The 21693-nt window shown below is 55.9% G+C and overlaps 6 protein-coding genes across 6 annotated transcripts; 3 read left to right on the forward strand and 3 right to left on the reverse strand.

Annotated features, from left to right (window-relative positions):
- Window positions 1-492: 492 nt before the first annotated feature.
- On the forward strand, window positions 493-2217 carry J7T54_006363 (uncharacterized protein; the record flags this gene model as incomplete). The annotated part of the gene is made up of 1 exon (XM_051506693.1): window positions 493-2217. The coding sequence occupies one exon, from the start codon at window positions 493-495 to the stop codon at window positions 2215-2217; it is 1725 nt and encodes a 574-aa protein (XP_051366880.1).
- Window positions 2218-2456: 239 nt separating this feature from the next.
- Window positions 2457-4246, reverse strand: J7T54_006364 (uncharacterized protein; the record flags this gene model as incomplete). The annotated part of the gene is made up of 2 exons (XM_051506704.1): window positions 2457-3976; window positions 4036-4246. The coding sequence occupies 2 exons, from the start codon at window positions 4244-4246 to the stop codon at window positions 2457-2459; spliced, it is 1731 nt and encodes a 576-aa protein (XP_051366881.1).
- Window positions 4247-4524: 278 nt separating this feature from the next.
- J7T54_006365 (uncharacterized protein) lies at window positions 4525-5789 on the reverse strand (the record flags this gene model as incomplete). The annotated part of the gene is made up of 3 exons (XM_051506716.1): window positions 4525-4603; window positions 4663-5578; window positions 5639-5789. 3 exons carry the CDS (start codon window positions 5787-5789, stop codon window positions 4525-4527), a joined length of 1146 nt encoding a protein of 381 aa, XP_051366882.1.
- An 843-nt stretch (window positions 5790-6632) lies between these two features.
- On the reverse strand, window positions 6633-7724 carry J7T54_006366 (uncharacterized protein; the record flags this gene model as incomplete). Its single annotated transcript, XM_051506727.1, has 1 exon — window positions 6633-7724. The coding sequence occupies one exon, from the start codon at window positions 7722-7724 to the stop codon at window positions 6633-6635; it is 1092 nt and encodes a 363-aa protein (XP_051366883.1).
- A 3871-nt stretch (window positions 7725-11595) lies between these two features.
- On the forward strand, window positions 11596-13885 carry J7T54_006367 (2-isopropylmalate synthase; the record flags this gene model as incomplete). The annotated part of the gene is made up of 8 exons (XM_051506737.1): window positions 11596-11603; window positions 11670-11706; window positions 11768-11875; window positions 11953-12552; window positions 12606-12630; window positions 12682-12745; window positions 12798-13695; window positions 13772-13885. 8 exons carry the CDS (start codon window positions 11596-11598, stop codon window positions 13883-13885), a joined length of 1854 nt encoding a protein of 617 aa, XP_051366884.1.
- A 2813-nt stretch (window positions 13886-16698) lies between these two features.
- On the forward strand, window positions 16699-18641 carry J7T54_006368 (Laccase-like protein; the record flags this gene model as incomplete). The annotated part of the gene is made up of 3 exons (XM_051506747.1): window positions 16699-16793; window positions 16846-18243; window positions 18290-18641. 3 exons carry the CDS (start codon window positions 16699-16701, stop codon window positions 18639-18641), a joined length of 1845 nt encoding a protein of 614 aa, XP_051366885.1.
- Between the last annotated feature and the right edge of the window lie 3052 nt (window positions 18642-21693).

Consider the following 21693-nt stretch of genomic DNA (forward strand, 5'->3'; position numbering starts at 1 on the left):
TCTTGTAGAAGTCTCCAGTATGTGATCACGTACACCCATAACTAGTATAGCGGAACACCGCAATCACCATGAACTACTGCCGCCAACATCAAGCTTGAAATAGCTCAAGACACCACGTCTTGACTCTTGACCACGTCAAACTCGTCTATCACATACCATACAGCTAGTCCGACTGATCTTTTCTCTGGCTTTTGTCGAGCTGAACTAGGAGCCCTAGCCTGCCCATGATGGGGTCAAGTGACTCCTCGTCTGATTCTTCTCGCTGTGAACCTGTGTTGCGCCAACATTTGTCCTTTTGGCAACAAGGCCTGGAGTAAAAAGACGCACATTTCACTTCTTCACTTTCAACATCAGCATCGCTGTTCTCAACTGTATCGTGGGCATTATACTTGAATCCCAGTACGTCGAACAGCAACTTTCCAGACAACCGCGCGCTCAGTCACCCATCTCCAGCCTTTCCAAGACCACGGAAATCTCGATCATAAGCACACCATGGCCGACAAAGTTGATTGGGTCCAGAAGTCAGCAAAAGGCAAACAGCAGCCGTCTTCCAGCCACAGGCTCCTCCTACCCCGTCACAGCCCAGAGGCAACAGTACCAGAAGCGAAGGATCACAATGTGAACGCAGAGAGACACGACAGGAGACTCATTCGCAACAGCAGAAAACGCAAGAGAGGACAGGAGAAGGATGACGAGACCGCCAAAAAGAGAGTCCCTTCTTCTTCATCCGTCCACGAAAGAGAGGAAAGTGGCAAGCTCAGCCATGCCTCTTTCCAAGGCAAGAGCGCCAACGAGCCCAGCGCTGCCATTGTAAACAACGACCGCAGCACAAGTCGTTCCGTGACAGACGTGTGCAAATCAGCAATGAAATTATCCATAACCTGCAGTGAAGACAAGATGAACAGCCAGCCGCCGACCTCTAACGAGTCCAGTCAGGGGGATGATGCCAGTGAGGAGGGTTATGCCAGTATGGAGTACGATACAAGCCATGAAGGCGACGGAAGTCATCAAGGCGCCGGAAGTAAGGGAGGCGACGCAAGCTCCGACAAGGACATGGACGAGCCTCCAGCGCAGGACAGTGACGGCACCGGAGATTCGAGAGTGGGCATCAGCGCATCCGAGTCCACCGTTGTTCACGGGCTGCTCCAAGCATTGAACCCAGAGAGATTCCGTTCTGGACAGACTTCACCAACATCAACAGGCCTAGGGAGACTAGAAATGATTCGTGCCCAGAATTTGAGAGCTCGCTGGAGTCCGTATCCCGGTGGCTCAAGCCGCGAGCAACTGATCGATCCGCCTCGCTCGACACCAGGCTCCCATGCTCAACCTCTTGCCTTGGGACCCCAGGAGAATCCCGGTAGACCGCCGCAAAGGCTGCCTCGTAAGATAGGAAGCGCTCAGCAGCAGCCACAGGCGGCGCCTCCACCACAGACTGCAGCATCTAGCGAGTATCCGGCACAACAGCAACAACAAACACCACAACTACCAGTATGCTCTGTCACTCGGGCTCAGCCAGCGCGTGGCCCGCCTCGGCCACCGACACCTATCCCGCATTGGTCACGAATACCTAGCCCGCCTCCAGCACCATTATTTGACGGCACACCGGGTGTCGACTATGGCCATGGTGCACGGCGGCTGCAGCAGGCAGTACCATTGACAGGCCCGCGTGCCATAGTGCCGCCGCACCCAATCTACGGAGTCCCTGGCGTGAACGGAGTCAATGGAGTCAATGAAGCCAACGGCAATCATAACAACCAGCATCGGCCATCCACGAGTCCACGATCCAATAGGAGCGTCACCGACGTGTCCACCGACGTGTCCGCCGACCCCTCCGAAGACCGTCGTTCTGTCAACACAGGACGCCGCCTCTTTGAGTACGAAGAGGATCTCCGCGAAGTCGTGGCGGGCGTCTACGAACAGCAAAGAACCGATCCCGGGCGCGACATGGACATATACTTGCGAAACCAAATGCCGCAAGTATTATACCCGCCGGCGACGGTGGCATTAATAGGCCACGATTTGACCCACAACGAGGACGCGCTGAGGCTGCTAACACCCGTGCGGCAATCCGAACGGCTCGTGAGGCTGGCTGCCATCGTCTACCATGCCGCGAGGGAGCTGGGACTGGATCCGTTGGACAATATGGCCAGGGAATGGGTCATGGCACTGCGAGACGCCCTATATCCTCTAGAGCAGGCCGATGGCCGGCCTCGCTAGGATCGGGCCGGGGTATCTAGCACATCCGAATTGTCATCATCAGGGTGGGGTGAGAGTGAGTAGAGCACGGATCAAGAATAGACACAGGACGGGCGTGGCAGCAACATTACTTGATTCACTTAGACAGTGTGGGGCGACACGAGAATCATGAAATAAGAATCATTGCGGCATACCTCTATGGCTTTTGATTTCGTGAGACGCCTACTCCCATTCCATTCCAACCTTCATGACACTCATGTTTATTCATCCTCAGCCTCCTCGGCCTGCTGCTCCTCCTCATCCTCCTCATCCTCCTCGTCCAGGCTGGCGCCGACCTCGTACAGACGCAGGATGCTCTTGTTGGGGTCCTTGACGAGCACAAACTTGCCCTCGTCGCGCTTGAGGCACATGTCGGCGATGGTGCGGACAATACCCCAGCCGTTGGACAGCGACAGGTTCATCTGGTTGGCAAAGTCGCGAGGCTTCCAGCCAATGACGCCAAGAATAACATGCCTGTCGTTGGAGCGCGGGCTGGCGCGGGAGACGAAGCCGAGCTTCATGACATCCGAGTTGGCCAGGATGCTCTGGACGGTCCAGCGGGCCAGCTTGCACGAGTTGTTCTTCATCTCGGTGGCGACGACGGCGCCGCGCTGCGTGACGAGCTTGCTCCGCCAGTCGAGCGCGCCGCCACTACCGGGCGCCTTGGAGTCGAACTCGTTGAGCGCCTTGATGGTGACGAGCTGGTCGTCGCCGCTAATGGCGTTCTTCTGCACGGCGTCCACCTCGGTGCGGACCACCAGGTACACGGGCTCCTCGTCGTTGGTCGACAGGTCGAAGCGGCGGTACTTGTACGCCTTGGAGGCGGGCGGGTCCGTGTCCTCGGAGGCGTTGTAAAAGGGGTTGGCGTGCGCCATTTGCACGCGCGTCGACTCGGACTCGGACACGACCTGGTTAGGGAAGTTGTGGTTGATGTACGTGGCCTCCTCGGCGAGCGCCGCGGGTTGGTTGATGGCGTCCTTGTTGCCGTCGGCGGCATCCAGGGGCGCGTCCACGGCGTTCTCGTTGACCGTCACCATGTCGAGCGTCGCGTTGTCGCGCTTGTCGAGGAAGATCTTGTTGCCCTGGCGCACAATGACAATGTCCCACGGGTAGACGGAGCGCGTCGAGCACATGAGCATGGACAGGATGCTGTCCGTCGCGAAGATGGTCGCCTCGTCCTTGTCGGCGAGCTCCTGGATGACCGGGTCGCTCGACGTGGTGACGTTGTACGCGGCGCGGTCCACGGCCGTCAGCTTGCGCTCGTTGCCCTTGATCTGGGGCTTGTCAAACGAGCGGTCATAGTAGTACAGGAAGCCGTAGTCGTCAAGGTCCTCGCCCTCGTCCGCGTCCAGGTTCAGCTTGCCCAGGCGGTTAAAGTCAATCTCCTCCAGCAGCTCCCAGTCGGCGCGGATGTTGATGCTGGCGTCGCGGTTGCGCGTCGGCTTGTCCCAGTCCTTCCAGCCGAAGCGGCGGCCGCCGCCACCACGGCCGCCACCGCGGCCACCGCGGTCATAGCCGTGACCGCCACGACCACCGCCTCCTCCACGCTGGGCTGTGCCACGGCCGCCACGGGTATCACCGCGACCGCCGCGCTGGCCTCGGCCGCGGGTGAAGACGGCGCCGCGACCGAAGCGGGTCTTTGTGCTGTCGCGGGCGTTGCTGACAATCGAAAAGGAGGATTCGTCCTCGGCGGCAGGGGCGTTGAAGGTGATTGCGTGGCCTGCGCCGTACACTTGCTGGTCTGCTCTCGAGTCAGTGTCCTGTTCCATTCGTCATCACGCGCCGGGTACGGGTACGAACCTCTGTAGTTGCGGTTGTACTGCTGGCGTCCGCCGCGCGGGTTGTCCTTGCCCTCGGTGGTCCAGTCGGCCATGCGGCCGAGCTTGTCGCCCTTGGAGAAGGGGGCGTAGGGCACGCCGTCGAGGGTCGTCTCGGTGGTGACGGCGGGGCCCCAGCCGTCGCTGGGCGGGCAGCTCTCGCAGATGCGCACGTAGTCGAGCGAATCAGCCATTTCGAGGGATGTGGTGGTGGTGAGTTAAGGCGAGGCGGCGCCGCAATGGAGAATTTGGCCTTTTGGCGACGAATTTGTGGTGGTTCAAGGTGGGGTGTGGGGCTGACAACCAAAGCCCCGCCACCAGCCACAGCACCAGCCACAGTCTCAGAAATGTCACATCGTAGGACTCAATTTGACAAGTTGGTTACAATATTCAATGGCATCAACACAGCACCCGCTGACTATGTACGTGCGTATTTTAAACCGCTTTGCCCACAGACAGGTCACCCCATACACTAAGCCATGATCGCGCGCGTGGAAAGCACCCCTTCCAAGGCATCACGCACCTCAAACTCCTCCGCCACCGCGCCGAATCTGCAGCGTGTCTGTCAGCCAGCCATACATATACATCTGCGTCCAGCATGAAAACTTACCCATAGCACCGTACTTTTCTGCCGAGTTCCTCAGCCAGCCCCTTAAAGTCGGCGAGACTCAAGTCGCCGAACCTCGGGTGCGACATGATCATGCCCCACGCCGTGATTGGCGTGACCTCGCCGTCCAAGTCGATCCTGGGACTTAGATCCATGAGCGTTGCCAAGTCCGCTCTCGACAGCTCCCATGTCTTCTGCGTCGCCCCCGTCTCCTCCGTCTCCACTGCGGGTCTGGGCACGTTTGATGTCCCATATGGTGTGCTCTCCTTAACGAGGCCCAGCGGACGAGGTGGGCAGGACGCCATCATGGCATGGCCACAATAGGTCTCCTCGTCGGGCACGTTGGCCCTCTCCATGAGAAAAGGCAAGTGGCCCATGCACGGCCTCTCCAGCTTCAGCACGAACTCGATGCCCGCTTGTTCATAGTCGACTCCCTTATTCTTCGTCGCGACGGCTGTCATGTCCCGCAGCTGCTGGCCGCTCATCAGCTGCTGATTCTGCCCTCCACTCGGCGAGGCAGACGGCGCCGTGCTAGGCTGTGAAGTCTGGTCGGGCGAGAAGATGCCATGCGAGCCCTGCCCGTAGCTTTTCCCGGAAACACTCGCATTGTAATTGTTGTTGCTGCCGTCGTCGCCTCCGCCCGCGTCATCGTCGTTCGTGCGGTCCGACGTCCAGGGGATGCCATTCTCCGCCAGCAGACGCTTGAGCTTCTTGTTCTCCTCGTGCAAGCGCGACTTGTCCTGAGACACGCTGCTGTAGATCTCCTTGAGCCGCAGTACCTCGTCCTCCAGCGCCTTGACGTAAAGTTCCTTCCGCTCGCGGTGCGTCCGCTGCGCTTGGCGGTTGAGCTCCTGCCGTCGCGTGAGGGCTGGCTTGCTGTCGGGTTTCGGGCCTCGTCGCTTCGGCTGTGATCCGTCGGCTGAGAAGGCGACTCGTCAGCTGTGTTGCGCTTCGATTTGACTGGTAGCATGGTACTAACCTCGCGACGAGCGCTTGGCGGCTAGATTCTTCAGGGCGTTCAACCCATTGTTGTTTTGCTCACCCCCACTAGATGGGCTGAAATTGCTTTGCTGCGCGGGCGACACGGAAGACGCGCCTGTCTGGCCGTCTCCGCCGTGTCGGTCGGCCATGACGGGGCGGGTTGCGCCCTACGCGAGCTGGTGACGAGGCTGGTCTGGATCCCGGATGGTGTGGGGTTCGACGGCTCAGTCAGGTGCGCAAATGAGTACTTGGGTGGTTCGGCCAGGAGAAAATCGCTTGACTTGTGTTGCGTCGAGGTGTGCAGATGAAAAGTCCAACTTGCAGATGAATTTCACGATGGCAAGGGACTGTAGGTGCCGGATCACCTTTGTTGATGTAGCAGTAAGCAGACTAACTTAAGTTAGTTGGCGATATCCGGCCATTTGCGTCATCCCCAGGTACTTCATGCCTACCTGTACAGGTACTTCGGTCTGACAGCACTGGAGGTTCATTTCTTCACAGATGAAACTCCTTTTCTGTTTATCGCCAGCCTTCAAGACTAATCCCGAATCACGCGCCCTCTCCAACTGGCAAAAAGACGTGTTCCTGCCAGCGACGAATTCCTTGCACATCCCGCTCCCTTTGCGCGCTCAAGAACCTCACTGCTTGGGGTCGCTCGGGGTCGCTCGGGGTTCCCGCGCTTTAAACATGTCAATCGCGAATTGACCGACACGTCTCGGCACATTGCACGTCTTTAAACATTCAAGCTAGCTAAACTTCACAACGACGCAGTTTCTAAGCTGTACACTGTCGATTTGATCCTATGGTCTAATGTCACGGCTCGCATGCCTAGGGGCACCAGCCTTTCTAAGGAATTCTAACGAAGAGAGGTCAACCAACAAACTCCAATGCCACTGCGTACCTCTCTACCGAGGACGTAAGTCTAACAGAAACGTATTCCTGTTCCTCCACCAAGTAACACACATATCAAGACACGAGGGGATCAATGTGATCTATTTGGACTCGTCCCAGGTAGGCTTCATGGTCCAGCGCTCGCTGCTCTCGGCGAAAGGCACACCAAGCTCGAAGAGCTTCAGGACGACGTTGGAAAAGTCCTTGAAGAAGGCTTCGTTGTCCTTGGCGTACTTCTCGGTCCAGGGCTTGAACTTCTTGTCCTGCACAAGCACCATGTCGGTGGGCAGCATCATGAGGCTCTTGGTGGTCTTGTCCTCGTACTGCTTGGGGCCGTTCCACTTCTTCCACTGCCACTTCTCCTCGACGAGCAGGCGGTAGTAGTCGTTGGTCAGGATGGTGGGCGAGAAGGTCCAGGGACCCTCGAAGCCGGAGCGGTCGGTGTGGCAGCGGCCCAGAGCGTGGGCACCAGACAGAGCGACAATCTCCTGGTCGTTGAAGCCCATGCGGTAGAAGATGTTGCGCAAGTGATCGCTTCCCTGAGTGGCGTCAGGGAGACGGCCGTCGGGGGTGCAGTAGGAGACATCACGGTCCTCACGGCCGGGGCGGTAGGGGATAATGGGACCCTGCATCTCCTGGATGGCGGCAACACCAGCCAGGATCCAAAGGTCGGAGTAGGTGATCCAGGGGTTGGCCTTCTTCACGGGCTCGAGGAAGTCGCGGGCGGCGAGGAGACCGGCGTTGGCGCCGTGGTCACCCTCGGGGGCGAAGCGCATGGTGGCACCGTTGCTGCCGCCAGTGCCGGTAGCCTTGTCGTAGGTACCGCTGGCGTGCCAGGCCAGACGCAGGAGGACAGGGCCGAAGCTGCCATCATCGTAGTCGTCCTTCTCCTCGAGGCGCTCGGCAATCTGGTTGTACACGCGCTGGTAGTCGTCCTTTGTCGGGCTGACAATCTTGGTCGAGGCGGCGGAAGGGGCACCGCTAGCAGTGTAGTACCAGTAGCCAAGACCACCGGCCGCCGCGGCGGCGACAGCGAGGAGGGCAGGCGAGCTGGAGGACTGCTTCTGGGAGCCGGAGGAGTAGAAGCGCGAGCCCTGCTGGCGGAAGGCTTGGCGGGGGACGCTGGTCGCAAAGGCATTGCGGGCGGTGGTGCGTGTAGCCACGCGGGAGAAGTTGCGAGCGGCGGAAGCCATCTGGAATGTTGTTAGATATGGACGTCGAATATATGCAAAACGGAGAGGCTGACCTTGTATGGAAGTGAGCGATGAAGCGATGTGATGTGAGAGAAGCTTCAGGGTCAAAAAACTGCGCGAGATATCGGCAACTCGAGAGGCAATCTGGAGAAAAGGAAGGACTGGAGGAGCGAAAGGAAGGAGAAAGAACTTAAGGCAGCAGGCTCGGGGAAAAGAGGGTCTCGGCGAAGTTGATAAAGACCTGGGGGGATTGCGCAAAACCTTTGGAATTCCTCGGTCCTTCAGTTGTGAAGATTGAGAATGGAAGCCTCGTGATTGGTCAAGACCATTCATTTTGGACCACATAGTGGGGCGGCACTTTCACGTTTCTTCTCACCTGACTTCGCGTCAAATGACGAAGGAAGGTCCCCTCGGCTCGGAGCCGGTCATTCCTCCCACGTTTTTGCTTCTTCGCCTCCCCGTCAGCGCGCCTTCTCCGGAGCCGGCCACAACCTCGCACCAGGTCGACCTGCGACAATTTGATGGAAAATGGCAGTTCTGATATAAATTTCTGCTTCATATGGCTGGGGCATGACTGCGTGCATGTGACGACGCGCCTGCGTATCTTGTTCACCCTCGGACGTTGCCGTCGCTCGAGACGCTGCCAAGACTTGTCAGTTCGGCATCCCGTCTCTGATTTAGTCACACAGTATTAGCCTCAAAATCAAGCAACGGCTTCGTGCTCAATGACTAATTTCGACCGTTTGGGCCGAGCTCGTCGGTCTCCGAGATCGGTATTTCCACTAAGGCAATGCAAAATTCGCATCGTACCATTAGTGGCCACCAGTGTTTCGTTGTGAAATACGGATGCGCGTCACATCTTAACTGTTCATTGGCCGCTGCCTTGAACTCACAATGTTCATCGCCTGGCGACCAAAGATGGCCACCGAGCTTACCTTAGGGTAGCTTGAATGTTTTCTGTGCTTATCCTGCTCCCCACGATTGCTTGTAATTCCGGACCACAATTTAATTTAATGGCCACCTATAGGGTAGTGTTAGCGAATATGGCGATGGTCACTGTTCCTTAGCAACCCAGCAAACGGCGAATCCTCAGCACACCAGTTGCCATATACCAAAATGAATGAAGGTTGGGCAGTCATTACCGCATGCTTTGACAGTTTGTTGGCCAAACCGAACGTCAGTCATGTTTTGGTGCTGTTTGGAACAGCACATACAAGAAATCACCTCCAAATAAGGCTTGACACAACATCTCCTCGGCTCGTTCATACGCCAACGCGCAGACTGCTCGCACTCTGGAATGCAAGAACCGCCAAAGGTGCTTTCGGTCAAGGAAATTGCCGCGCACTTAGAAAGAGACTGAAGCAAATAACTTTGCCGGCACAAGATAGCATTTGGGCGGTGTCAATGTAAGTGAAAGCTTGAGGACAATGAGGAACAGTCAGCAAGGCGCACTTAATGAATAAGTTTGGGGGGAAACTACTACTGGTCTTTATATATATCTTACTCCTGTGTATCTCCTCCCCGAATTTGATTTAAACCTGCAACAGAACTACAGAACGACAAGCCAAGTCTGAGTTAAGCGAAAGTCCGTTCATGACTCCCCTGGAGAAGCAACGGACAACATCTACAGCGCCGACAATGGAAATTGCCAGTCGAGAACAGTCTCACAAGAAAAGGCGCGTACGTCGCAATGGTCCGCGAGATGGCGCCCTTCCCAACGAAGGCCGTACATATCATATATACATGTATCGCCTGTGCCTTTTCCTGACTCTCTGTCCCGAAGATGTCGTCATGTTTCTCTACGGTTCACCCCATGATACGCCCCAGAACGGATCATCAAGAGAACGCTTGAGTCCAGAAACATGGAGCTACGACGGCCAAGCGGAAACCGAGGATGGAGATGTTGAAGAAACCTCCCCGGCTCCTCTCCTAGTTCGCAAATAGGGGCAAGCCAGGATGATGCGACTCCAGGGGTGGCGAAGCCTCACATTTTCTAGAGAAGCGAAGAAGGAATAGATGGAGTATGATCAGGACTTTAAACTGCTCTGAGAAGCCAGCGCTCTTTGTCTTGTTTGCCAAGCGCCTGCCTTGGCCCCAGAAGATCAAGATTAAAGTCGGGACTGTTGCATCAACTGTCGTATCAAGAACTAGATATAGTGGGCATGCAAATGCAATATGTTATCATCGTGTATGTGCTCGAAGCCTAGGTGACCTGCGCGAGGCTTTGAAGTGTGCCCCTGAACTAACCATGAAGGCATGACACACCCGACCGAAAGGGGGTGTGATCTTGGGGCAAAGTTCTGACGAAGAGTGCATTAGTCTTTTGACTCAACACCTCTGCCGCTAGACATCGTGATGATGCTTTCACCGATCTAGCCAGGTCACTTTAACGAGGACGTTGACAGCCGGCTTCCACTTCCATACCAGCATCGTCATTTGCCTCTTCCGTCGCTTGACCCATGTACCAAATCTTGCCAGCATGGGTGCGGCTCCTACCCAGACTGTCGAGAAGGCGAACGGGCAAGAGAGGCTCCCTCAATGCGTCTTCGGACGCTTGCAACTTGAACATTGGCAAATCATACAGCTGGCTCCTAGTAGGTCTCAATCTGCAAATGATGTCAATACTTCAGGATGCTGAAGCCTTGTCACGATGTGGAAATTAGTCCTTGAGATGCCCACATACATCCTGCTTTCTTTCACGGAGGAAACATGAGCCAGACAGGTCTTCAGCCTTGTCGATGGCGACGTCGAGGCCACCCTACACGGTGTCTATGAGACTCTTGGGTATAAGACCGCGCGGGAAGATGGATGTCCACTGGAAGTTAGACAGGTAAGCCTACGTGCCCCATTTGAGCGCCTGCGGCAGTCCTCTCACATTCCCAACATTGCTGGTTGCCATTCCATCTCCTCGAATGGCCGAGAGATTATCCCCGGGACAGTACTGTACGAATTGCAACAGATTCGGCAGGTCGTCGTGTTGCAGTCAGAGACTCGACAAGCCGTTCTCGTCCCTCGTTTCTCTGCATTTGATGGTTGTAGTCGCATCAAGAACGGTGTTGACAGGTACGCACAAAAAGGGCACTATGATCTCGGACACTTCTGTGACTGCCCCTCATGGATCCAACAGAGGTTCAAATGGTCGATCGGATGCAAGCCTGAGGAAGCCAATGTCCGCCATTTCCTCTTTGACTCTTTGCAGCCGTTGATGAGCGGATCCGCGGCTTGGCCAGGGGTAACAGATGCCAATGGGTGCCACTGCATTAGGAAGCGGCGTACATGACTATTGGCTGTATGTAGCGTAGCAGGGGGCGGGACGAATACGCATATCACCGGGATTGTTCAATTGTATGCTGCAGGAGACTGTGAGTCTCGGGCAGGTTCCTGGTGTGATTTGTGAAATCGTGAAGCTGTATCCGTTGCGATCTCGGCGTGCGCGTTGCCAGTGGACCCGGTAGCTTCTTATCGATAAGCTGCACCCCGCGATGCTGCCCGCGTATCTCCCACTTGTACTAGGTGATGTCACACGCGCGCCCTTCATCACCAGGAGGGCGCAATGATTAATTGAGTGAACGGTGACATTGGCAAGCACCGGCTTAGACATGCATGAAGAACGTATCGTGGATGCTCAGCTGTACCATAACATCCCCTTCACCCCACTAGCGAAAGTGAATACCCGACAATGTATGGCTGCCCCACACCGTGACTCAAATCCTTCTACTACCTCTCCTCCGGTTCAGGCCGGCAGTTCTTCCATACCTCTCAAAGTCGCGGTTAGGCTCTTGCTCTTAAAACATTGACTGTCAGCCTGTATAGCGCATCAGCGTCGCCAGATCCTCCCGCGTCCGTCAAAGACTATTGCGAGGCAGCAAATATGCCATTGTACGTGGTGGGCCTAGCGCGCACCTGCGAAAGATCACTCCGCTAACCATGGATCTTCCCCTCCAGCCTTAAGGAACCGTGGAAGAAATACCAGGCTTTCAAGGTACGCCAGCAATTCTTCTTCCACAGACCCCCAAACCGGTGACACGAGCTGACATGTACAGCCGCTGCGTCTCCCGAATCGAAAGTGGCCTGACAGGGTCATCGAGAAGCCCCCTCGCTGGCTGTCGTCATGCCTTCGCGATGGAAACCAGAGCCTGCAACAACCAATGGTACGCTCGTTACCAGGGTGTTTGGCAACAAACGGTTATTGTTGCCCATCAAATGAGCAAGATCTGACACACGACAGAACGGTGATGAGAAATGGCGTTTCTTCAAGATGCTGTGCGAACTCGGATACAAAGAGATTGAGGTCTCGTTCCCCTCCGCCTCCGAAACCGACTTTGACTTTACCCGTCGTCTGGTCGAGACGCCAGGCGCTGTACCCGACGACGTCTTTCTCCAAGTACTCTCCCCGTGCCGCCCCGACCTCATCCGCAGAACAGTTGAATCCGTGCGCGGCGCGAAGAACGCTACGATCCACATCTACCTCGCGACGAGTGCGTGTTTCCGACAAGTTGTGTTTGGATACACCGAGGAGCAGACGCTGAACCTGGCGGTGGAATGCACAAAGCTCGTCCGGTCCCTGACCAAGGATAACCCCGACGCCGCCGACACCAAATGGCAGTTTGAGTTCTCGCCCGAGTGCTTCTCCGACACCGATCCCGATTATGCCGTCAAGGTGTGCCGCGCCGTCAAAGAGGCATGGGGACCCAGTGCGGCAAAGGAGGATCAGATCATCTTCAACTTGCCCGCGACGGTGGAGCTTGCGACGCCCAACATCTATGCCGATATGATTGAATATTTCTGCGACAACATTGGAGATAGGGAGGACGTCTGCGTCTCTCTGGTAGGTCTCGCACTGCAGCATCACGACGAGTTCATGCTCACACAATTTGGCAGCACCCCCACAACGATCGTGGCACAAGTTCGTACCAACAAATCTGCTACAGCCGGGCTATAAACTAATCTCGGACAGGTGTCGCGGCCGCAGAGCTGGGTCAGATGGCCGGAGCGGACCGAGTAGAAGGCTGCTTGTTTGGGTTCGTCTTTTCTCCCTCTCCCCGATGACGAGCAAACACTGATCTTGTCTAGCAACGGTGAGAGAACCGGCAATGTCGACCTGGTCACTCTGGCCCTGAACCTGTACACCCAGGGCGTGAGCCCAGGGATCGACTTTTCGGACCTCAACTCGGTAATTGAAATGGTCGAAGCATGCACAAGGATCCCCGTGCACGAGCGTGCTCCCTACGGTGGGAGCCTGGTTTGTGCCGCATTCTCGGGCAGTCATCAAGATGCGATCAAGAAGGGTTTCCAGAACCGACAGCGCCAGGGCCTGTCCGCCGAAGATCCATGGCAAGGGATGCCTTACCTGCCCCTGGATCCCCAGGACATTGGCCGCACCTACGAGGCAATCATCCGCGTCAACTCCCAGTCCGGCAAGGGCGGTACAGCTTTTATTGTGCACTCCAAGTTGCAGCTCGACCTCCCCCGCGGCCTACAAGTCGCATTCTCGAGGATTGTGCAGCAGCGCGCTGAGGAGCTGGGACGCGAGCTCAAGCCCGAAGAGATTACCAATCTATTCAAAAAGTCGTACTTCCTCGACGAAACCCCTCGATTCAACCTCATCGACTACGCCATCACGCCCGACAGGGCGCCATCGCCGGCCCCTGCCGCCCTTGGCCAGACGCAGGACACAAAGAGTCTCATGCGTATCTTTGAGGGTGTGCTGATGGCGGATGGACAAGAGTACAAGCTGCGTGGTCGGGGCAACGGGCCGATCTCTAGCATGGTCGCGGCCCTGAAGCCAGTTGGCCTAGATTTTGACGTCCAGGACTACAAGGAGCACGCCATCGGTGAGGGTCGGGGTGTCAAGGCCGCCTCTTACATTGAGTGCAAGCCTTCGGGCAGCAAGCAGACGGTCTGGGGCGTCGGCATCCACGAAGATGTGGTCCAGAGCTCTCTGATGGCTCTTCTTAGCGCCGCAAGCAATGTGAGTTTTGAAAACACATGCGGCTCTCACAAAAGAGCCACGACCCTGATTATATCATGTACTGACATGTATGCAGTTTATCACCAGCCGTCCCAACAGCCCCCTCCTGAAGCCTGCAGACGCAGGTGCCGTGACCCAGGATGCACCAAGTATCGTGTCCGTCCTGGAGGACAAGGCAAACGGCATCTGAGTGGGAGAAATGGGGTTGAGAAGGTGGAGAGCAAAAGTTCGGTGAGATAGTCACGCTAGCAGTGGCAGCACGGGCATTGGGCGAGAAACGACTTGGGTTCCATGTGGTTTACAGAGGCAGTGGATTCTGCACGGCTTTTTATGCAGTTTTGATAGCAAGCTGAATGAAAGATTTGCAATTTGAATACCCCCTCTGGTGGTGGTATCCTTGGTTCTCGCTGCGCAAGGCAAAATCGTGCTTACTTGTACTTGCAGAGGCTATTCCGTGTGGCATCTGGCTCGATTGGTTGGATTGTCTTCGAACCCCTGAGCGACATTGTCCCCAAGGTCACACGCAATGGGCCGTCGGTCTCTCCCTCGGCAGGGTCGATTCAGCTTTCAGCTAGTCCGACTTTGCTGCTGTTCAAATAAAGTATTCTGCTCTTCCATGCGCCCATTACTCGGTGCAGCTGACTGTTGGAGCCGTCCATCTGCATACAAGGTGAGGCTTCCAAGCAGGTGACACTCTGTTCACATCGCGCCAGTCTATTGTGCGCCTACGCTATCGGATTAGTCTTCACTCCAGCGCAGCCGTCTAGCCACTAGTGTTCCTCTTCGCTTTTCCCCGGCCGTCCACAGTCTTCGACATACCGCGTCTGCCGGTACATGTTCTTGGGCACTGGAATCTCGGATCCGGGGATATGTCAATGTAAGTATGGAAAAATTCCGTTCCTCAGCAAACAACATTGAACATCACAGCCCGCGAGCCACCAGGAAGTACTGCGCGGCCGTCCTTGTACTCCCTTCTCCTGCGTTCTGGCGATCCTACCGTGTACCTGATCCGCCATGGCGAGAAGCCAAGGGAAGCTGGCCTTGGTCTGAGCCCCCAAGGCTTGCAGCGCGCGCAGTGCCTACGGAACGTATCCGGGGGCGGGATCACAGTACCACATTGGACACATCATGGCCCAGAAGTACAAATCCAGTAAGCAGCTTGTTTCGGGAGGCGTCCTAGGGGAGAAGACACTATCTAACCTTGGTGAATTGCAGACGGCAAGCGGAAGCGTCCCTATGACACGGTGGTCCCTCTAGCCCACGACCTTGGCCTCACTGTGGACTTGTCTTGCGACCGCGACGACGAGAAGTGCGTTGCCGATTTGGTTCGCGATTACAAGGGTGGTAGCAACCTCCTTATATGGTGTGTTATCACTTGTGGCGTAGTCGGCGCACGACAACGCACAGATCTCATGTTCGCCAGGAAGGATCTCGCCCCGATGAGCCGATCTGAAACATCAAGTCTAATAGAGCACGGATAAAACATGACGATTGACTAAAACATTGCGACTCTGCAGTCGTCTGCACGTGCCATCTCGCAGGAAGTGTACGAAGCAGCATCAAGGTAACTGACAACCCTATACCCCAAGACATCAGCGCAATGAACATGAAGATTTGCACGCCCCTCGACGTACGATACAGGACAATCTATAAAGAGAAAGTGAACAATCTAATTTTATGTCATTCGGTTTGTACCCTGTATAATATGGAAAAGAGACCGGTGCATCATCAGCCTTTCCAATACTATCCTATCCAGTTTGGCGAGCTTGCACCTCGCTTCACTAAGGTCGGGACCGTCGTGTGCAGCTGTGGGATTTGCCTGAGTGTAATGTGTTCGGTTGAAATGTCTAGGCATGATCAGTGTGTATGAAAATGTGAAAGATCGGCGCTGAGCTGAAGATTTTGCGTACCCCCAAACGACCTTAATCCTGGGCGGATCGCCCACATCAAGGCGTCATGAATTCACAACCTTTGTTCCTCTGTCGAGCTATTCGTGGGCCCTGGAAAGACAAATAAGTCATCGAGCCATTCGCTTGCACCAATGGAGCGGGTTGCCCCTCGCCATTCCGTATCCTTATGAGGCTGAAACGCTTCCTCCGGCTGGGCGCGGAGATTCCTCCACGCCGCGCAGAAGAGGAAAGGAGCGACACTGCGGCAAGTTCTCGGGAGAGGCCTTGGTCTTCTTTGACTAGGCCAAATTCCAATCGGGATTTTGGGCCAAGGTTCCCTTTGTGAGAGAGGCTTTGGGACCCCGAGTGGCACAGTCGGGGCAGTGGTGCCAACGTCTGCCGCGCAACCAAACGGCCCCAAGGGTCTCTTGGCAGTGCATTTGGCCTTGAAAAATGACATAACGTCAGAAGCCACGCCGTGGACCTGCAGGAGGACCCTGCAGACATCGTATATCTTTCGAGTTGAGCCGCGAAATGGCCCGCCAACAAACTTGGGCGTAGCTGTCGGCGCTGTGAGGTGGTTGAAGACACAAGCACGTCCACGCTCCACGTGTCGACTACTCTAGCAGATCTTTTCTCAGATTCAGACTTCAGGTGTCCAAGCGAAGAAAGAAAAAGGGAAGCACTCGGCTCACTCCGAATCCCTCGCCGGCCTGCACGTGGATGGACACATGTGTGATGCCGATCCCAGTCTTGGCACGGAGGCTCCTACAGATGTTCTCAACTGCAGTCTGCAAATGGAAAACCCGCCACCAAGGGTCCCTCTGGCCAGCTGAAGCCTTACTCCGTACGGGACTTGGCGCTGAACCTGGCAGTTCAGTAGCTTTTTACTTTAAGACCCCAGGCCTTGCCCGATTTCCCAGATGATCAGCGAGTCCATGAACATCACGAGCATAGGTCGACAATTCCTTCCCCTAGTTGGCTTGCGTATCCAACCTCACTTTCTTTTGTGCATTGTATCCGCTGGTCGGATTTGACTTTGAGCGCATTTCATTGTTTCCATCCAATACCCTTCGTTCATTCACATTTGTACGCTTGTGGCATACCATCAGTCATGATGCGGCATGGCTTGTTTGGGCTCCTGGCCGCCGGCGCGGCCCTGTTCATGGGAGAAACTTCCGCAAAGCTCGATCAGATGAAGACCAACGGGTGAGCCACAGATTTACTTCTCGACCACGCAGCCAAGCTAACAGCCTGGCAGCCACTCCGTGCTGGGCACTCTAGACGCCCCAACCCTGCCCAAGTACCTCTCAGGTGCCCCCATGCCCAACGGCGCCCCGTGGAGCAACATGACGGCCAAGACCAACTACTACCACGACAAACCCAACACGGGCGTGATCCGACGCTACGAGTTCACTGTGAGCCGCGGCATCATTGCTCCGGATGGCTATCAGCGCGATGTCCTGCTCATCAACGACCAGTTCCCTGGCCCCCTCATCGAGGCCAACTGGGGCGACACCATCCAGGTCCAGGTTCTCAACAACATCACCGGGCCCGAGGAGGGCACCGCGCTGCACTGGCATGGCCTGCTGCACCGCGACATGCCCTGGGAAGACGGCGTGCCGTCCGTGACGCAGTGCCCCATCGCCCCGGGCGAGAGCTACACGTACAACTTCATCGCTGACATGCACGGCTCGACCTGGTACCACTCGCACTACTCGGCGCAGTATGCGGACGGCCTCTTTGGCCCCATGGTGATCTACGGGCCCGAGCCAGAGGACTACGACATTGACCTGGGACCCGTCATGCTCTCCGACTGGTACCACCGACAGTACCATGAGATTGTCTCACAGCTGTTGCTCGTCAATCTGACGCAGGGTGGCGTGTACACGCAAAACAACCTCATCAACGGCAAGATGAACTACGACTGTCGCATCCCCGACGTTGTCAAAACGCTCAACTCGACGGCGCTGACGGAGCTCGCCAACACGCTCAACGCGTCGGCCCCGTGCGACAGCGACGCGGGCGTCTCCCAGTTCCGCTTCGAGAAGGGCAAGAAGCATCGTCTGCGTCTCGTCAACTCGGGCGGCGAGGGCATGCAGCGCTTCTCCATCGACGAGCACAGCATGACAGTCATATCCAACGATTTTATCCAGGTCGAGCCCTACGAGACGCAGGTCGTCACGCTGGGCGTTGGCCAGAGGGCGGACGTGATTGTCGAGGCCAACGGAGACAAGGACGCCTACTGGATGCGCAGCAACGTCTCCGTCCTGTGCAACGCCGCGCTACAGCCGTCAGCCATGGCAGCCATCTACTACGACGACGCCGACACCGAGTCCCTCCCGTCGTCGGTCGCTTGGAACAGGCCCGACCCGGCGACGTGCGGCAACGACGCCCTCGAGGTGACGCGGCCCGTTATGGAGATGCCCGTGCCGGAGCCGGACCTCACCATCAACATGACCATGACCATGTTCATGAACGAGTCCAACATTCTACAATTTGCTACCAACGACAATGTCGGCTTCCGCGGCAACTATAACAGCCCGACGATGCTGCTCAGCAACCTGGGCAACCATTCGTTTGCGCCCGAGTGGAACGTGCAGAGCACGAAGAATGCCAAGAGCGTGCGCGTGATCTTGTACAACGAGATACCAGAGCCGTAAGTCCTCACGTACCCTCTGATTCTCACACATCTAACGAAACAGCCACCCAATGCACCTCCACGGTTTCAACATGTACATACTCGCCGAAGGCGGCATCAATGCGACATGGGACGGCACCATCGTTCACCCAGAGAACCCCCAGCGGCGCGACACGTTCCTCATCCAGCCCCTGGGCTACACCGTCTTCCAGTTCGACGCCGGCACCAACCCGGGCGTCTGGCCCTTTCACTGCCACGTCGCCCTGCACGTGTCAGCCGGCATGATGACCCAGTTCATGGTCATGCCGGACGAGATTGAGGAGTACAAGGTTCCCAACAAGGTCGCCGAGACGTGTCGCCAATGGGGCAAGTGGACGCACACGAATATTCCGAATCAGATTGACAGCGGGTTGTGAGGGTGTGTGAGGGGTCTGATGACAACCGCCAGCATTTTCTTTTCTTCTTTTTTTACGTAGCGATAGAATTAGACAGCATTGATAGGGAAGCTTTTTAATTTTGATGCTCAAGTCCGGACTCCGGAGACATGACGCCGGAAGGACCCACTCAAAAGCTCCGGTCCGGGTCCGCTCTCGACCATGTTGGTCCGCATTTGACTGCATGTGGATCTCCGACAATCCGGGATTGACCAGGCAGCGAAGCAAAAGCACAGGCAATGCACAGTCACTGGTGTGTGTCCAGGCTGCATCTGGTGTCTTGCTTCCTGGCCCTATTATCGTGCAGACCAAGACCTCATAGCCCATTCTGGAGGCGACCCGGATCGCCAGATGCCCGAGTCGGCCAGTACCAAGCGTCATCAACACCAATTTATTCATGCCATGGCCCATCCTTGCGGTAGCACTCGCTACTTCACGCCCCGCACCTTGATCGAGATGAGAATTGAAAAAGTACGACCGGAAATCTAATTTCTGGGATTAGTTCATCGGACCCAGGCCAGTCGTTCCGCACGTGACACGACCCCTGATCAAAACAAACTTTGCCTGAATACCTATTTTAACTTTAAGCCCCGCACGGTTCGCATAAAAACGTACGTATTTGCTTTTCCAGACATCTACATCCTGAGACATAACAAGGTCCAGAACTTGAGCTTCTTAACCTGGAAGCTTGGGTGGTCATCGACCGTTTGCATGCTGTGCCTCGATTTGAGGTACCAGGTCTCGCGACTTGAGGTTTTTCACGTTTTCGCTTTGTGTATGCTTTGATGTAAGCTTTGAAAAGTAGACACGGCCAAGTTCCACGTGAACTTGGGCCGGCCCTCGAGGTGCCAAGTCTACTCATTAAAGGTTTCCACATACAGACGTCCCTGGTGCGAGGTATCTTGGGACACACTACGTCTCATCTGGGCTCAAGAAGTAAAACAATATGTTCTAACCAACTGTGGAATCACGTGACTGCGTTTTGGCCTGGAGCGAAGGTGGCCACCTGCCCGGCCCAACCGGGAGCGGGAAGGGGCAAGGGCCACATTAGCCCCAACGAAGGTCAACGGGAAGAAACACCTACGTGGAGTTATTATTGTTATCTAGGCTATCGAGAGGAGGACATCTCTCCCTCTCGCATCATCATCACAGAGCCGCTGAATTAAACTAAGTTGGGCCCCCACTGTTTCTCCTGGGCAGTATAAAACACAGTCCAAGCTTCATCTTCCGAACAGCCGCAAAAGACGACGAAACTCTTCGACTCGTCGCCAAATTTTCAACATGACTTTCAACGCCGGGACCCTTCTGATCCAACTCTCCCCTTTGCTCAGCGGCTTCTCCTGGTTGGGAGCACTTCAGGCATGGGACGAGCACCGTTCAACTTCGATTCCAAGCGCAGCGTACACCGCCGCAAGTATCCTCGGATTCTCTATCACGGCCGCGGTTCTTACCACCATGAAGGCGCGCAAGGGGGGATGTCTCATGGCTGGATTATCATTCGCCATGGGAGGCCTTGCCGGTTTCTGCATCCTTGAAAACATGTTTGGGATCATTACAGCGATCATGAGAGGCATGATGGCCAGTGATCAGGGCCCGCCGCCCGATTGCAAATCCGGCAACCCCTCAGCGGATGGCTAGAAGGCGTTGGCGCACCTTCAGTGCACAGACAAGGACATTTTCACATTACGGTCATGCGCTATGTAACATAGCTCCGAATAAGAAACGACTAGATTTGTTTTCCCTCTAGAACTAGATCCCAAATGCTAGCGGCCTGCCACAAGAAACATGAACAGGGTTTGCCACGGGCAGTATAAAACCACCATGTATGCCACCCTTGAAAAAAGATCTGCCATCAACCTCCCAACACCGTTTCAGCCTGTCATCATGGCGGACCAAGCCGGGGACTTGCTAATGGTAATGTGCGCTTATCTCGGCACTTGCATCATCCAGTGTGCCTGTTGCTACCCATACACTTACTCCTCGTGCCCATCCAGTAGGGATCAATGGCCTGGAAGGTGTGCTGGTCATTCTACGTCCAGCATGTTCATTCTGCCTGCCATCAGTGTAGCAGCGTGGTGCGCTTCGTTCGACTTTTACAAACGAATGCCTTCAGCTTCGGTCCCGCCTGGAGCATATGGTGCTGCAAGCATTCTCGGAGGCTGCACTGCGATCGCTTTCGCCGGCTTCATGCATTTGCATAGTGGATGGCATCTTCTGCACGCGTTCTCCCTCACTACAGGAGCTATATTCGCCTCTTGCGTGTTGGCGTATTCCTGCAGATACCTCTCGGGACTGATTGCAGAGAGTCTACAGCCACCGGTCGAGTCCTCTAAGAACTAGTCAACATCAATGCTTGATGTGTGGCAACTGGTATACGACGTCATATGGCGCGTGTCCAAACAAAATTAGTTCTGTACGTACCTCAACGCTTACAGTAGCAATGAATATAGCGCAAAGAAAGCAACAATACCACGATGACGAAGCCTAGGCGAGTAGGAGCGATCCAGTAGAGTTCTTTGTAAACCCATTTTGGAGTGCCGACGGCCGCCGTCGTTGTTGGAGTGCCGGCGTCGGTGCAGAGGGTGATGGTCGAGGTGGCGGTCGAGGTGGAGTCTGTTGTTGGGGAGCAGAGATACTGGGTAGTGATCGTGAAATCCGCACCCCAAGTTTCGGTCCTTTCAGTCATTTCCTTGAGAGTCCATGACCTCTTGTGTCTTCTTTGTTGCTGCAGCTGAGTAGAGTAAGAGCAAGGCAGAAGGAGAGTGGCAAGGCGCGGAGTTCAACGAGACGATAAGGGTGAAAGTGGAAGAGAAGAGAGGAAAGGGAGGGGAAAACAGTCGCGAAGCAAAACAAAGAAGTACTAATCATCTCATGGCAGGAGTCCCGTGGGTAGACCTGTTTGGTCTGGTCATTTCCTGGTAAAGTACTGGTCAGCCAGTAAAAGGGCGGGCGGATTGGTTGGGGGGGGGGGGGGGGGGGGGGGGGGGGGGGGGGGGGGGGGGGGGGGGGGGGGGGGGGGGGGGGGGGGGGGGGG

Source organism: Emericellopsis cladophorae (assembly GCF_022114955.1).
Source record: "Emericellopsis cladophorae strain MUM 19.33 chromosome Unknown NODE_1_length_1489480_cov_119_871856, whole genome shotgun sequence".
NCBI lineage: Eukaryota > Fungi > Ascomycota > Sordariomycetes > Hypocreales > Bionectriaceae > Emericellopsis > Emericellopsis cladophorae.